This window comes from Corvus cornix, chromosome 11, assembly GCF_000738735.6.
Source record: "Corvus cornix cornix isolate S_Up_H32 chromosome 11, ASM73873v5, whole genome shotgun sequence".
Taxonomy (NCBI): Eukaryota; Metazoa; Chordata; class Aves; order Passeriformes; family Corvidae; genus Corvus; species Corvus cornix.
In genome coordinates, this window is record NC_046341.1 from 8,186,847 (window position 1) to 8,203,785 (window position 16,939).

Sequence of the window (16,939 nt, forward strand, 5' to 3'; positions counted from 1 at the left end):
TGATAATTTTGTAGGCTGACTAGACAGGCAGGAGAAGCTGGCTGGTTTCTAAAAAGAATCAAATGTGATGAGGGCTCTCCTGGAGTCAGGCAAGGGCCAAGCTGCCTGCCTGGTGCTGCTCCTCACAGCAGGTGTGTGCTGCTATCCAAGCAGTCAGCCCAGGCTGCATCTCAAACCAACTCACCTGAAAACAAGCAAAGGTGAATGGTATTTTAACATCAATAATGCATAACCTTGTAAGCCTTGAAGGAAACGACCAATTTTCCGTCATCTCCTGTATGACAAAGACTCTGTGACAGATGCAAAGAAAACATATGGACAGTGTTGCCTCCTGAGATGATGACCAAGCTGTCAGGCCCCTCTTGGACCTCTGCTTGCAGCTTCTGCAAGAGGCTCCCTAAATCCAGAGGGAAGTAGCGCTCCAGTTACAAAGCTTCCACTGGGGCTTGCAATAGGTAGAGCATGTCAAACATGGCTCTCTGGAGAAGCTGACCTGGAGCCAGGGCACAAGCCTTCATCATGTTATCATGTTGACTGGAGCTTTATTCACCCCAGTTTTAAGCACCTCCAAGTACCAGGTCTCTTCTTGCTTCTCTGGATAACTATTCCCTTGGCCAGCTCCACTGCGCTGCCTCAAAATCCCCACCATGCATTAGCATGTCCATCTTTGAGGCATCCCTATATTTTCATTTGTACCTCTCAAAAGGATTAACTCCACATTAGGGAACACACCTCTGAGTTGAGCAATCCAAGTGAACAGATGAGCTGCTGCATGTGTGAGTGTGACAGTCCCCTGACCCTGTTAACCATGACCTCCAAATACACTGAAAGCCAGACAGATCCCTGCAACACTCCAACTCCCACAAAGCAGCGCAGCACTGGTGTCATGGACGTCTCTCCTGTTGAAGGAAGGAGTACCATAGGTATCAAGAGCCAGGGGTTCCAAATTCACTTAGAGCTATGAATACTAGACACAAAGGTTACACAGATCATAGCAGGAGCCAACACACACTACAAAGCAGAAGCAGCCCCATGGGGGAAAGGCCAGACTAAGCTTGGCTCAGTTTGCAATGTGTTAATGAGATAGTACAGCAGCAAACAGCTCTGCCTCCCCTTCAGGCTAACACAGAAACCCTCTTGCTTCACCATCTCTTAGTTACAGGAAAAAAAAAATGCATCTTGCAAGCTGCACTTTCCAGCAGGGGAAACCCCAGGCCCAATGCCTGCAAAGCAGCCTCTGCCAGCATCTCACCAGACATCAAAAGCCCTTTTCTGAGCCTGGAGCTGTCAGGAATGAGCAGCAGCTTGGAAGCAAGGGCAACAGGCCAAGCAGCAAAATGCTGGGACTGCATCTGAGGCCCCTGAGATGAAGGCACGAACAGAGGGACCAAAGACCCCCATACTCATAGCAGAAGAGCTATTGAGACTGTGAGACCTAAATAGGTTACTAAGCATGTTCTGTTTTCAGATTTTTAAAACCAAGGAAACTACATGAGAGTCAGATAAAGAAACAATGTCTTCTGCTGGGGAAGGGTGTGATTTTTACTGAAGTATTTCCACAGTAACTTACACAGAACATAGGCAGAACACACATGGAAGAACCTGGAGATGAGAGAACACAGTTTGTCATCCAGTTCCCAAACGCAGCACACAGACACCCCAGGTTTGAAAGACCTAGAAATGCCCAAATTAACCTGGAGGTCAATCCATCCTTTTGGAGATGCTTTGAGATTCCTCCTAACTCTGGAGATCCCAGCTGAGCCTTCTTTTCTATCACAGTGATTACCAGCAAAAACCACACAAATGAAACCAGCACACATAAATTATTTCCTTGAAAGTAGCAAGCCACATTAGAAGACGAAGATGACCTTCAGGTGGGCATCTGCTCAGTCACTTTGGGAGTTTCAAAAGCAGGGTGAGATAAAGGAAAACAACAGGGGTGAGCATGTTGGTGAGTGTAGCACTACTGTGTAACACTGCAAGTTACAGTCCCTCTGAGCAGAAGCCTCATCTGCATATCTACTAATGAAAAAACCCTGACTAGACACTGCTCAGTAGGCCATTCCCCTTCTCCAAGAACATTAAGCAAACCATAAAACGATTTACTTTAGAACCAAGTGCCCTGGCTTAGAGTCCTGGCTAGGTTTGCTGTTTATGAAGTTACAATTTCTGCAGCTGCCTCTGAGAAAGGCAAATGTCTCACAAGTGAACCAGCACACAGCACAGCTCCTGCTCACGCTTACTGTCCTCAACTCTGGGCCGGTCGTGCCAGTCAGCATCATACAATGTTAGTATTCCCCAAGGAAATTCTGAAGCATCAGGGAATGGATGCACACAGAGAAAAGGTTACCAAAACGTGCCCCTGAGACCCTGTCATTCTTGAAAGGTAACATATTTTCACTTATTGGCTTCCAAAAAAAAAAAAAAATCAATAGTTGTTTTTTAAATTGGGAAAAGCCAATATAAACTGTGGATAGCTGAGGCATGCTTTGACCTCTAAGAAAAACAACAGCATAAGGGCAGAAACAGGCTGCTGCCTACACTCCAGTATGCCAAGATCAGCATTTTGGTGCTTGGTAGTAGAAAAGCAACCACCCACTTTTTAGTCTGCCACCTCTAAACAGTGGTCATGTTGACACCCCATGTAATTCTGGATGGTTTGATTCGTCTTATGGTCCCACAGCATCATCCCCATGCTTATACTGTTCAGATTAAATTTCTGGGAAACTCTTAAAAGCCAAGGTTTTTGCACTGTGCAGGCCTCCTTCAGAAAGTGGCATGTCACCAGAAAGCAGCTAGAACACATTTCTCTAGAACACCTTAGCCAAGGAGGACTGAGGATAAAACCCTACTGACATCTGGCACCACCAGTCGGCAACACAAAACAGAAGTCCTCAAGGAATGGCTTTTCAAAGGGCCACTGAAATTAATTTGTCTTTCTAACAATTATTTGCCACTGCAGTCAAAGCCACTGCAAAAAGCACATCAAAATATGAGTGTTTTTTTCCTCTGCTCCTATTAGTTCAGTTCATTGTCTTCCATATCTAGCCTGGCAACACCCATCTACCTCATCTGGTGGAAGCTGTGTAGCACTTGCTATCCACCTGGAAAAAAGGCAGGGCTTTCCAAGTACCAGGCTTCAAGATACAAATTCTGGTAATGCTCACCTGCCTTCTCAGTCACAGGTATAAGCAATACAGCAAAAGCTTTTTCAAAAAAGCACATATGGAAGATGTCAAGCACATTAACCTTGATCTGATGTGCACTGCACCACACCACCTACAACATCAAGAGATCCCCACCCAAACTCCTGATCTTTCTCCTGATTTTAAAAGCCACTGTGCTTCACTCAGCATTGCTCAAAACCCCATGAGCACAAAACAAATGACCAAGATTCACACCCAGCAAGAAGTGTGATCATGCTGCCAACCCCTTGCATTGATTCATCCACCGAGATCCCTGAAAAGCATCACAAGATAAGGAGAGAGTTATTGGTGTTACATGCTCTCTCACTGCTCGTTAGCCTGACGAGTATGACTGGGCCATGCTCAGACCACAGAGCAAGAACACAGATGGACCATTACACATTTTTAAAATTGCTCTCTGTGCCAGCTCTAAATCTTGAGAATTGTGGGAGTAGATTCCCTGCTCTTTTTACCCATTCCCCTTGAAATACATTATCAGCATCAGGATTTTTCTTCCACTCTTCTTGTTTTCCAGGAAGAAGCAGAAGCAGCTGCTATTGCTGCTTATTGCACCTTAACTGTCTTCAAAGCAAAGCAACAAAACAGGTGACAGTCTCCCAAACTCCTTGGCTAACGCACCCTTTGTTTGCCAACTTTGTCACATTTGGTTGGTCTTACTAGTCATGTAAGGAGCAGAGAGGACATCACAGCCACTGATAAGGAATCAGAGCCTGAGCAAGGACTGTGGAAAGCTCAGGCTGTTCTCAGATGTGTGATCTGTTTCTCCTGCAGCCCCTTCCACATACTATCTCCTAAAAAGGGTCTGGGATCAAGTGGTTGAAGCTCTGGAAGAGGACAGCAGATCCAGAGTTAAAACAGCGAGCACTCTAGGACATAGCTGTCCATTCAACAAGCACACAGGTGAGCTAAAATTAATAACACAAAATCAATATTTCAGTAAGGAGAGGCAGCATCAAGAAATCCCAAAGCAGCAGTACTGTACAGCTGCACAGAACTGAATTATAACCTCACTTCCACTCTGAGGTCAGCACTTCTTGCTGCAAGGGAATAAATCAGTCCTTCACCAGCTCTGTGCAACTCTACTGAGGAGTTCACCCAAGGTGAAGAGCTCAGCCACCCAGACAACACCTCCGACTGGGCTCAGGACCCACCACCTCACCCAGTGAGGCCTAAGTTAAACCTCAATGACTCCACAGGACACAAAAAAAAGAAACTCCGTCCATGGCCTGTAGCTGTGCCTGCACAATTCCCATCGTCAATGGCATTCTTGTACAGAGACTTGGGGTACGGGCCAAGAAAGGGCTTTCGTTAGCACAGGCAAGCCTCCTGACAAGAACCTGCCCTCGGCCACCTCCCTTCACCTTTGCTTCTTCTGCTCCAAAAGTCATGAACTTCACCACTAAACCCCTCAACTTAAGGTCCAGTTTAAGGTCCTTGAATTTCAACTGGAAAACAATCTCCTCTGAATAATCTTTCTTGAATCCTTGATGTAGGCTGAAAACTTGTGAAGCAGCAACACAGAATGAACAATGAGGTTTTTTCCAGGCACATCCTGGATGATAATCACTTACAAACAGTAACAGGTGAAAATCAGGTTCTTTTTCACCCCATACTTTAACTGTGGCAGATGAAGTATCAACTTCAGCCAGTACAAACCCCAGTAATTACTACAGTGATTTAATCTTATAACTATTTGGTTATAAATCAGATACCTTATGTACTTCTTTAGCATTTTCAAGATGTAATAGCTGCATGGTGAACCATCATGCTCCCTGACCTGGAATACAAGCTGCCACTCAACTCTGCTCAGCATGTGTACCAGCACAGCTTGTTTCCTCAGAGCACAGTGGTCACACAAATAAAAGCAGTCCTAAAGCAGCAACCCAGAGGCTATTCTAAGTCACAAATGTGGTCTCCTACACAAGTCAACAGCAGGGAGCCCTTATCCAGAGCTGGGAGTTCATGTCTCACATAGAACAGCTCAACAAACTGTTCTGACATGAGTTTGCTGATCTCTTTCTACAGAACCATATGAACTTTAAGTATTCCTTGTGTCCAGCAGCAAGTCACACACTCAGTGTGACACTGCTTGTTTGGCACTGGCCCTTCCTACTTTGATTTGCCCCATGCAATGCACCAGCTCAGTGTGGACCCCACCTATCCTTGTGAGAAAGTAAAAAGAGCTGTGACAGGAACACCTTGCCAGATTTCAGGAAAAGAGCAGGGCTCTCCCCATTGACAGATGGAGAATGGAGCCCTACTACGGCTTTGCTTTGGCTGCTTGGTTCATGCACACGGGGAAGCAGCCGAGTCACTGAAGCAGCACAAGCCACTGCTCTGCCGGCACAATACAGGACCATCAGTACAGCACAGCAACCTGGCAGTACCAAGAGAGCATTCTGACCACAAGAACAACCTGTGTAAAGCTCTGGCTCTAAACCACACAAACAAAGCATGTGCACAGAAATACAAGGCTTCTAGTCTGCAGTCCTTTACTTGGAATCTGCAGTGCATGAACGAAGCAGGGTGCTGAACACAGGCCTCCCATTCCTGAACTAACACCCAAGCCATTACTCCTTTGAACTTAGTTTTGCCTTCCACAAGCCAATTTAAGGAAGAGAAGATGTTTCAAAGTAAAATCGATTCTTGATAGCAATCAATAACCTGACTCTGCTCTTCCCTCACATGTTGTCACACTGACACCACAGGGCTGGACCAGCTCCATGTATGTGAGCTCTACTCTGCTGCAGTCCCAGCTAGACACAAAGTTCACTTTCATGGAAAGAGCACAGAAGAACCATTTTGATGCACTGAGCACAACAAAGATTTAAAGAAAGCCAAGGACCAAACCCTTTTGGAGTGCCAAAGAGAAAACAAGCAATTACAAATCGCAACAGTTAAACCCTGGCACTAGGGATGCAATTCCCTATTAATGCAAACACACGTCCTGCATTGTGAGGCAAGTTCATAAACCAGAGGCTTCAAAGGAGCTTCAATCTCTTCTGCCAGGGAGAAATGGCTTGAACTTCCATTTAGATGCTGAACTGCCTTTGCAAATTGCTCTGGCTGCCCACAATTACAGCCATTTGGGTGACAGTCACCTGCTGCTCCTAATCTATTTAACATGAGGGAGGCAAGAAAAGCAGACGAAAAAGTTTCAACTAGAAAGCACTGCAATCAGTTTAAGATTCTTTCTAGTTCCAGGATTCAACAGCTTTAGTTTCACAAGGCAAATGTATATAATGTATTTTCTAAAAAATTAAGAGCCACTAAATTAAAATCTTCATTTGGTAATTGTTAATTTTTACACTCTGAAGCTGAAGTTCAGCATTAGCAACTGATACAAGAACGTACTCATCAAAACAGACATTAAGTGCAGCAAAAACCTACAGGGGGGTTGACAACATGAAGGCCCTTTACTATTCCAGTATAGCCCTGTAGCTGGAGATCACTTTCAAGCCACTTCTGCTACTCCAATCAGGCAAGAAAAATCATACCATCTTCTTACAGGAGAAAATAAATTGTTCTGCAACAGGAGATTAGGGCTAAATGATCTTCTTTAAGAGCGTCAGGGAACAGACTGTGAAAATTTGTGCCCTGAATCTTTTACTGCTTAAATACTGATCTAAATTCTTCTCAAGCTTTCAAAAGAGCAACACTCAACAGTAGCCTCAAACCATTTAGAAAGGAAAGCAACAGAGACAGCTCTCATTTCAGTTCCTTCAGTCCAGAAATGCATGCACACACAACTACCGTGTGTTGGCCTTTTATAACCAATGATTTGCCAGCTGCTTCCCCAGGCAAGGAAGACAGTGTTTGGTATTCAGAGCATTTGCAGACGTTGGAGTGGTGCAAAGACAACCTCCTGCTATTCTGAAGAAAAAGCAGCCCTCTGGGCCTCACCTACTGCCATTAGGGGAAAGTACCAGCAGCTGTGAGTAGCAAGTACCCCTTGTACCCTACACACAGCTAACAGTGTCACCCATTTAAAGAAGCAAGATGTAGCAAACAACACAAAAGCATCAGCTTCGCATATCACAAAAATCAAGGGGCAAAAAACATTGAAGGATTTCTCTGTTATCAAAGAGCTAAGGAACATGACTTTGTTGTAACTCTGGTACCAGCAGAAAACGGTGCTCCAGACCTCACTGCAAACCTTCTATTGCTGGCTCTGTAACCTATTGACACAATAACTGCTGTAAACAAAATATGCATTAGCCTTGGTGTATGCAGGGCCCAGCTGTTGCCTATTCCATCAGAAATTGGTAGAAATTTCTAGTGATTCCTCTGCAGTTGCCCAAGGGAAACAGTAAGCACCAAGCAGTACGAAGGACACTAGAAAAGCAACTGGTGCAAGACAACATGTCTTTTTCTTAGTTGTCGCTCGTAAGAAACTACAGGTAAGATACTGGTGTCAAAAGCATAAAATCAGTATATTAGGAGCCCTGAACAACTTCTGTTCACATAAGGTAACCAACGTTTCAAAGGACAGTGAATGAAGTGAATGAAAGGTATTCATACAGTCTGGCTTGCCCAGGGAAGTAGCAAAGTTCCTGCTATGGCTCACAGCTCTCCTCAGATTTTTCGAACAGCTCAGGCAGCAGTGCTCACATGAAAAGCAAGAGCAGCAGAAGCCCCAGCTCTGCCTCCTCCTCCAGATTTAGGCAGGGCGAGTGTTACTGCTGGGAACTGCTGCCCTCTGCTGTCACACAAAACAGGCCAAGTAAGTCTGACAAAACGGGTTTACTGCTACATATAAATAAAATCCCCCATGGTAAGAACCAGCAGGTCACAGGGCAGTCAGATTTCAAGTGGGTTCACCAAGGCCCCTCAGTTCTGGTCCTACACATTTATAAAACACACGGCCCTTCTTGCAGCACAGCCTGAGAGGCCTCTTGTAAGCCAAACTCAGCCTAAAGCATGATTTTACCCAGCCCATCCCCTTTGCTGCAGCCGTTTCAGAGGCAAAAGTATTCAGCTGTTAGTCTGCTCAACCAAACATTTCTTACTGCCTGCATATCTTTGTCGTGGATTCTGAACATCACCAGGGAAAGTGCCAGCCAATATCCTGCCCCCAGCACAGAACTTGGACTAGCCTAAAGGAATAAAATGTGTTACCCTCATCCCTGTGGGACCAGGTGTGCTTCCTTCCTTGTCTCAACCTTCCCAGTGACAGTGCCACCAGGGAGCTCTGCCAACCATTATAAACACTGGCCAGATGGGGAAGCCTAAGTGAATTTGAATTACATTTACAAATGTTTTGAATTTGAACAAAGCCTGAGGTCTGCATATAAGGATACTCTGCAGCTCAGGCAGGAAAATCTTGGCCTCATTTTCGGTCTGTAAAAAAACAGTGTAAAGGAAAGAGAAGACCCACTGTGCTCCATAGCCCAGCTCCAGCCTGCCCCCAGCACTGCAGTACCCAGTTTGCACTGTGCCCACAATGGACATATCACATCTGCGAACTTACTTGACTTCCTCACCAGCAAAATCGAACGTTTTGGTGATTGTCACTTTTCCTGAATCTTTTGGCTTCTCCTGAGGCTTATTCCCACTCTTCTCTTCTTCAGCCTACAAAATACATGAAGGAGAAAGCAAAAGAATGCATTTGTGGAGCCAAGCCAAATTATCATTCCAAAGGGCTAAGGGCCCAACACAGATCTTGCATAGCACTGCAGTTTAGAATGGTGCTCAAAGCAAGTCACCCACAGACAAGAAAAAGGAAATAAATACCCCTTCCACCAGAATAAAATTCCCCATTTTGGTTCCAGACTCTCACTGAAACTCTAGGATCAAAACAAATTCAAAGCAAGAAGTGAAATTGTAATAAATGTAGGAAGGAACAAGAATACACTGCAGTGGTTCAGAAAGCAAGCAAAAGCCTGGAGACTTGGTTCTCCCAAACTAAGCACCACCAAGCAGTAAAGCTGCCAAGGTGAATTCCACAAAAGTATGTTTATTTTTACTCAAGAATAGAGAAGAACACTACTCATCAGCAGAAAAATGCTGATCTCCCTACTTGTCAGTAACATCTCTTATTTGAGAAGGAAAAATCTTTATTAAGCAATTTGTCAACAATGTCTCTTAATTTACTCAGTCACAGCTACAGCTGCTAAAAGCATACATAAAAACCTCCAAGTCTGTAAGTTACCAAAAAAACCCTCAAATTCTTGCTCTAAATCAACCACAGACCACAGAGATCTTCAAGCAGGCAATGCAAGCCCAACTTAAGAAGTTCACAAAGAGAACAGATGAACTGGACGTCTCCATGAATTATTCCAGGCTATGGAGGAACTTTCAAAGACATCTCACATTTCAGCAACCTGCCCATAAAAGTAGATTGCTCAGAAGAAATGTTGACTCTCTTCTTCCCTCTGACTCTACAAGTAACCACCCCAGCTGCTCAGTCAGTAATAAGGAGAAGCAGGAGGGCTAAGATGAAAGGACTCTTCTTCCAGGAGTTGCAATCAAATATTAGACAAGTATACTTGCTCTGCCTTCCAACAGTCATAGAAAGAAGCTTCACACAGTCGGAGCTGTACTCACCAGGCAGACTCCAGACTTTTTTTTTTTGGCTGACCATTTAAAAAAACCCACACTGAAAATTCTAGCAACAGAGGCTCAGCTGTGGTACTTGCTTCACTCCTACCACCTTAAGCGTGAAAGGCTTTGCCAGGCAAACACGTGCACTTAGTTTTACAGAGAACCAAATCCCTTTAAATAGCTCCCACACAGAGAATTCTCTCTCCAGAAAAACCTTTGCACACTGAGAGCACCTTACCGGGGCTTACAGAGGACACAAGAAAGCCAGATTCAATCTTGCTACAAACATGCAACATGCAGCACCTTTCAGACCCCCTCACAGCACGAGGATGGAGGCATGGAGATGTCAGCACACACCTCTCTCTTGTTTCTCCATTCCAACACACACACACAGCCTCCCTTTTTTTTTTCTTTTAAGCATCAGGGAAGGCACAAGCCTCGGGGAGACCTGTGCCCACAAGCACAACTCAGACCAAAGCTCATCATTCCTGTGTCACAGGAGGAATCCAGGACCAGCGAGGGAAGCCAAAAGGGCTGTGTGGGACACTGAGATGCTGACGAAACAGTTCCAAAAGCAGCAGCACCAGATCACAGACCTCCCCATCTGGAAGGAAACCAGCACCTTGCAGTCTGGTCCAACAGGGGATGCTAGTCTTACAAAGCAGAGGGGGCATGGGCAACCCCAGACTCTTGCCAGCCCTGATACTAGCCAAAACCAAGGCTGTATGCGCTAAACCTTCAGACCCTTCCCACGCTCCCTGTGCATGCCCAGGCTCCTGTTACCTTCTTGATTTGTGTCACTTGTGTGGCAGCTGCTGCTTTGGGTTTCTGTCCTACATCACTGAGGAAACTGGCCCAAAGAGCATCCTCCTTCTTTTTTTCTTCTTCTTCTCTGCTTCTTTCTACTTGTTCTACATTATCCACTTCCTCCTCTTTCTGCTCCTCTCCATTCTGCTGGGCCTTTTCTTCCTCTTTCTCATCTGGCTCTAGCAAGAGACCGCCTTTCTTCCTCTTCCTGAAAGCAGATGCCAAAAAAGAAGAAAAAATGTATATGGAGCTGCTGCAACACTGCTGCAACAGAGCCAAACTGTAAGCTTGGGCAAAGGAACACAATATTTCATATTTTTACTAACACATTCAATCTGGGAGGTTCTCTCTTAACCTTGGGGGGTGTATAAATTTTATCAAGAGATGATGCCCAGAAAATACAACGGGACTGATGCAGGCAGTGCCCCTGAAGTGAACTGGCCCGTTTGCATGCGTTTCTGTGAGTATATAATGTGCTGAAACACTGGCACAGGTTGGCCAGGGAAGCTGTGGCTGCTCCATCCCTGGAAGTGTTCAAGGCCAGGTTGGATGGAGCTCTGAACAACCTGGTCTAGTGGGAGGTGTCCCTGCCCATGGCAGGGGGGTGGAACAAAGTAGTATTTAAAGTCCCTTCCAACCCAAACCATTCCAGGGTCCTGTGGTTCTGGGATAATTCAGGAACCAAGAGGAGAGGAGAACTTGGGCTAGATAGAAACCAACCTCAACTAAAGTATATATATATTTATAACAAGGGGAGAAACCCCCGTATATGCGTGCTTTGCACTTAAAAAGGCTAACATAAACAACTCCTGCTGGGGAGGGTTTTCAGGCACGATGTCTATCGGGGCCGAGGTTCTCTGCTCTTGCCACCAACCGGAACGCAGAGCAGCATTTCCCGTTCCTCCGCCCCTCAGCGCACCAGCGGCGGCACCAGGCCGGATCACCGCTGCCGTACCTGCTGGCGGGACGGCGGGGGCTCCTCCTGCCGCGGGGCGGCCGCGGGCTGTCCGCCGGCTCCTCCTCCCGAACCAGCTCGCTCTCATCATCCTCGCTGTACTCCGCACCTGCAAGCATAAACAGTGAGCACCGGGACCGCCGGGACCGCCGGCTCCCGCCCGCCACCACTCACCTGAGGGCACATAGTCGTCATCCTCGGCCGAGGAGTACTGCTCCGACTCCGACCCCGACATGGTGCGGCCCGGCCCCGCCGCCTCGCTGCACCTCCCGCCAGCCGCCGCCGCCCAGAGCGCCGCTGCCGCCCGCGGGCGCCCCCCGGCGGACAGGAAGAACAGCCGCGCCTCCGAGGCGGCGCCGCGGACAGGGAGCAGTGACGAGAGGCCGCCAGCGGGCCAGAGCGCCCCGCCAGCCCCGCCGGGGACTCCCAGCATTCCTTGCGGCCCACAGCCGTTCCCATGGCAGCGCGGGGGCAGGGCGGGGCCCGGCCGCCCGGGGGCCAGTAGTGATTGGCTGTGAGCCTGTCTGTCACTTTCCAACGCTTCCCATTGGCTGCGGCGGGCGGAACGGGACGGGCGGAAGAGGCGGTGGCGAATGGCGGCGGCGGCGGGGCGGGTGCGGGGATGGAGGGTGGCGAAGCGGGCGGCGGTGGGCTCCTGCAGCAGATTCTCAGCCTTCGTCTCGTGCCCCGCGTGGGCAATGGCACCACCACCTACTCCAGCCCACTCTCGACCTTCCCAGGTACCTCCCTACTCGAAACGGGGCCCGCCCGCCGGGGCCGCTGGAGGCCCGCGGGCCCCGGGCCTCCCTCACAGCACTTCTCTCCGCAGAGATGTGGTACGGCGTCTTCTTGTGGGCACTCGTGTCCTCCCTTGCCTTCCACGTCCCGGCCGCGTTGCTTGCCCTCTTCACGCTCCGACACCACAAGTACGGCAGGTTCATGTCCGTGAGCGTGCTGCTGATGGGCATCGTGGGACCCATCACCGCCGGCACCCTCACAAGTACGGCAAGTGCCTGGCAGTATCGGCCGGGGGGCTCTGTGGTGACCAGAGGTTGCCTTCGGGAGCGCGTGGAATAGCGGTGTTCCCCGGAATGGAGATTAACGTTCTGGCTCTATTTCCCCCTTTGCCCCACAAACAGAGCTGGACCATAGCCCATCTCGAGCCCTGTGTCGGGCATACCAAACGTGCCCATCGGGTGTAGAGCCAAGGGGGCTTTCAGATTTCTGAGCACCTGGAGGAAAATCTCTCAGAGGTTTGGTGTCAGTGCCCAGAACTGGGTAATGTTTGCAGGCTGTGGGTGAGGGATCTTGTGACAAGGCTATGTCCCAAACCACCCCAACCCCCACAGCTGCTGGAGGCCTCAGCAGCGTTTCAGCACCAGTTCACCTATTGCCACCAGCACACATGGGTTACTGGCTGAGGTTTGTCACACATCCCCAGCCCAGCATTCTTGCCTGCTGGTGTGCAGGGAGAGCTCCAGACCCCACTGTTCTCTGCCCCAGTCTCACATTCTGAGGCTTCCCCTTCATCCCTGTGGCAGGGCAGCTGTCTCACATTCACGTCTCGGCTTTTCCCCCTCTCTACAGGTGCTGCCATTGCTGGAGTTTACAGAGCTGCAGGGAAAAAAATGATTCCCTTTGAGGCCCTCATTTTTGGCGTGGGCCAGACGTTCTGTGTGGTGGTAGTTTCATTCCTGCGCATTCTGGCCACTCTATAGCTCCTCTGGAGAGGCTGGAGAACACAAACCAGAGGGGGAGCGAAGGACCTGCTGCCTCAGAACAAATCACAGGGAGCACCGCTCCATCCATGTGCTTCTTCCACTGATTGAAGGAATTGGGAGGGCTTGCTCCTGCCTCCAGCCTGGCTTGAAATTTTAAAATTGTGAATTTTGTTACTTTTTGGTAACATTAAGTGCCAAGCGAAACTTTATTTCTCTGGAGGGTAGGAAAATGACTTCCAGAGGAGGAGACCTAGGTACCTTTCACCCACCACTGATGAATTGTGGTAACGGGACATGACTAAGATGTGACACCAGCTGTGCTGGAGTAGGAACAGGAACAGAGACATCATGTCCTCAGAGCTCACTCACCGCTTTGACCTGTTGTTGCTTGGTTTTCAGTGAACCTGAAGCTCTTTTAATGTCAGTTTTTAAAATTAAAAAAATAATTTGTTTTCTTCCTGGCCCAAACTTCTTAATAGCAGATCATAGCCATAGTGGATTTGGTAGCAGCAAAAGGAAGACTCATTTCAGGTGGATGAGAGTGCATATTTGTGTCTAGGAGTTTGGGCTGTCAATGCTGTGCAGGGAAAATGACTGGTGTAAAAAAGATAGCTGTTTTTGTGAATTTTATTACAGCAAAGCCCTTCTGGCCCTATGAACATTCTGCCCAGAGACAAAGCACAGTGGAATGCTCCAGAAATCCCAGGGTGTGCAGGTGGGCGTGCACAGCTTCTCCTCAGGCTTTGGAGGAGACTCGTGTTTTCAAACGTCCCCATTCTCCTTTGACTTGCTGATGCTGTTCATGTTGGTGTGGTGCAGCTGGGTGTCTGCACTGCTCTGGAAATGGCACTGGCCAGCTTGGCTAAAATCCCTCATGCTGCTGCTGGGAGCTGCATGGCCAGGCTAGGTTGTGACCTGGGACATCCCTGGTGCGGGGAGTGCGCCGTGTTGTCAGCATCCAGCCAACAGCATGCCAGAGGTTGGGAGAGCTGCAAGGCTCCTGGCAGGAGCCTGGGGGATTCCTGTGTCCATGTGAACACAGCCCCAAACCAACCTTTATCCACAGGCAGTACTGTCTCATTAATTGTTTTCGTTTGTTTTGGTTTTAAGTGACTTTTAACTAATTGATAGCTCTGCACTTGTGCCTGGAGTTGTGCCACATGGTTGGGGCACTTGAGCAGCTAACTGGGTGCTTCCCGGGGCTTGGTTATTTGGGGAAGCTGAGGTTGAATTCCGGGGATGTGACTGGGCAGTGTAGCCACCCCTAGGAGTTTGCTGTGGTCCGTGTTTGTACCCAGCTCACACCATGTGAGCTGCAGAGGGAAAGTGCTGTCTGTGTCCAGCCTTTCAGGGGACAGCTCCCATCTGTGTCTTCATTGAATTCCTCTGGTTTCCAAATCAACTCCTCTTGTACCTGCAGCATTTCCTAGGGCCATTTATCTGCCGTGAGCCCATGTCCTCAGTGCTGAAATGACTGGGCATGGCACTTAGTGCCATGGTCTAGATGATGAGGTGGTGATCAGTCAAAGGTTGCACTCGATCTTAGAGGGCTTTTCTAAACTAAATTGATTCTGTGATCCTTCAACAGGGCACTGTGTTTATCATAGAAAAGGGTTTCTCTATGCATGGTGAGAGGAGCTACTTACTGAGATTACTCTAAATTTTAGCCCATATTAATTCAGGGAATATAGATGCACAGTTTAGGAAATAATTTAATGTGAATCCTTCTCCTTAGGTGGGTGAGGTCCAAGTGATGTAACATATACTAAATCCAGGATCTGTGGAGGGCCCTGTGTGCTCTGCTGCTTGGAGAGAGCCAGTCTTCCTGCCAGGGCAGAAACAATGAAAAAGAAGGAATAAGCTTGCTTTCTTTTCCCCCTTCCCACTTTGTATTTCAGCATGTGTACAGAGTGCACAGTTTAGTTTACAGGAATTATCCTGTGTTTTCCTGGATGGATTAAAAGTATCACATGGAATTTGGATGGGGTGGGTCTGGTTTTACCTTTCAGATGACATCAGAAACCCATGTCCTGAGCACCTGCTGTGCTCTCCTTTACCCTGCCCTGGTGCCTGGCACTGCTCAATAGCCATTAAGCTGATTGCAACTGAGAAAGCACTTTATCCATGTGCCCCATGCTACAGCACAAGGAGGTTTCCTTGCAGAAACAGGGCTGACAGGTGCAGGACACAAATGGGGCTGTTACAGAGCTCAGAACAAGTGAAAAATTGCTCGGTAAAATCACTCAGTGGTGGGTGAACTGAAAAGCTCCTGTTTTCTGTCCCTCGGGATCTCCCAGAATCTGTTTTGAGGGGTTTCTGGTTTACTTGAAGAGTTGGCAGCTTAACCCTGTTTGGAGCTGGCAATGTCTCTCTATGCCTGGATGCTGTGAAATTTTCAGGGAATTCTTGCATAAGAGGTGAACAATCAGCTGGTTTGTCTTGATAGATATTAGCCCAGGGGGCAAGTTCTTTGTGTCACCTTGGTGCCCCCAGAGCATCCTCCACTCCCCTGGCTGCTGCTGGCAACCTCCCTCTCCAGTAAAACCAGAGCTGAACAGGAAGGAGGAATAGCATTGAGTTGAAGCACCAGATGGCAGTTGAACCACTGGTGGCAGTTTTCTCCCCTCATTGGTTTGGCCTTCCATTTCCATTCCTTTATTCCAAGTGAGGCACGTGGAGGAATCCCTTCAGTTTTCAGGAGGTATTGGTAGACTTTGCTCAGTCAGACTTGCCAAAAACTGCAGAGCCGGCAAAAACATCAACACCGAGGTGTCTCGAGCTCTGCAGTGCTGTGAGCCTCTGCTGGGGAGCCCAGCCAGTGCACTGGGTAAGGAAACACCTTCTGGAGAAGCTGCCTGCCCTGGAGGCACACCTGCTTATGCTGAGGCTCATGGTCCTGCTCCCTGTGTGTCACATCCCCCCTGCTCCCACCTGGCTTCCTCTCGCTCACAGCTGCGGCTGTCATGAACAAATCTTTGTATGATTGAAAATTCTGTCCATTTTATTTTTCTACTGACACTTCTAATCCTGGTGGTGATTATCAGTAAATTCTGTAACTCTTGAGGTGAATGAATGTTGTGTGTTTCTTCTGCAGCACGACAAGGGGGCCTGGGTTGTGCTTTTGGAAATGAGCTGCACTCCTGCTTTGCTTGGGGCCATCTGCACCAGAAATGTCCTGGTTCTGGTGGTTAATGTTGTCTCCATTAGGAGCTGGACCTGCACCTGCAACCAGGCACCACAGTGTGAGGTAACATCTCACTGCTGCTCAGTTGGTGGGGACAGGCTCAGCTGTTTTCCCGTCCCTGAGGGGACATGCTGTGGCCCTGCAGCCCCTACGCTTGGTGCTGACCTGCTCCCGGCCCCTGGGGCTGTTCCCACCCTGGGCCAGTGGCTTGGGTGGGGCCAGCATTCAGTCCCTGCACACCACTTGGGCTCTCCTGGGGGTGCAGGTGCAGGACCCCACAACTCACCTGCCTGGCTCTGGCTAACCCCAGGCCAGAGCAGTGCCTGCACTGCAGGGCCAGCATTGCTGTTCATCAATATGCAACCTACAGAGCCTGAGGTGAGCCAAACAAGTGTTCGTAAGAGGGTGGCAGCTGTGCCTGGTGGGCATTTCCAGAGGGCTGGTAACCACCATGCTCCCCCAGACTCCTAGAGGAGCGTGCTCCAGGATCAAAACTGGCCTGAAAAATTCACATCCCAAGTCA

At 48.5% G+C, this 16,939-nt stretch overlaps 2 protein-coding genes across 2 annotated transcripts in view; one reads left to right on the forward strand and one right to left on the reverse strand.

The window, feature by feature from the left end:
* The window catches only part of CFDP1 (craniofacial development protein 1), a 60,088-nt gene extending 48,128 nt beyond the window's left edge, over window positions 1-11,960 (reverse strand). Inside the window, exons 1-4 of the mRNA XM_039558135.1 lie at window positions 11,686-11,960; window positions 11,512-11,620; window positions 10,533-10,764; window positions 8,677-8,777 (exon numbers count right to left, since the gene is read on the reverse strand). Coding sequence (XP_039414069.1) covers window positions 8,677-8,777; window positions 10,533-10,764; window positions 11,512-11,620; window positions 11,686-11,944 — 701 coding nt within the window. The 5' untranslated portion in view covers window positions 11,945-11,960. The remainder of the gene's footprint in view (window positions 1-8,676; window positions 8,778-10,532; window positions 10,765-11,511; window positions 11,621-11,685) is intronic.
* A 157-nt stretch (window positions 11,961-12,117) lies between these two features.
* TMEM170A (transmembrane protein 170A) lies at window positions 12,118-16,301 on the forward strand. Its single transcript, XM_039558136.1, has 3 exons — window positions 12,118-12,251; window positions 12,341-12,511; window positions 13,099-16,301. The coding sequence occupies exons 1-3, from the start codon at window positions 12,134-12,136 to the stop codon at window positions 13,227-13,229; spliced, it is 420 nt and encodes a 139-aa protein (XP_039414070.1). The 5' UTR covers window positions 12,118-12,133; the 3' UTR covers window positions 13,230-16,301.
* The last annotated feature ends 638 nt before the right edge of the window (window positions 16,302-16,939 follow it).

Coding starts and splice junctions, on each gene's coding strand:
- TMEM170A (XM_039558136.1), top strand. CDS start 12,134: ATGGAGGGTGGCGAAGCGGGCGGCGGTGGGCTCCTGCAGCAGATTCTC. Junction 12,252..12,340: donor CCCACTCTCGACCTTCCCAG/GTACCTCCCTAC, acceptor TTCTCTCCGCAG/AGATGTGGTACGGCGTCTTC. Junction 12,512..13,098: donor CACCGCCGGCACCCTCACAA/GTACGGCAAGTG, acceptor CCCTCTCTACAG/GTGCTGCCATTGCTGGAGTT.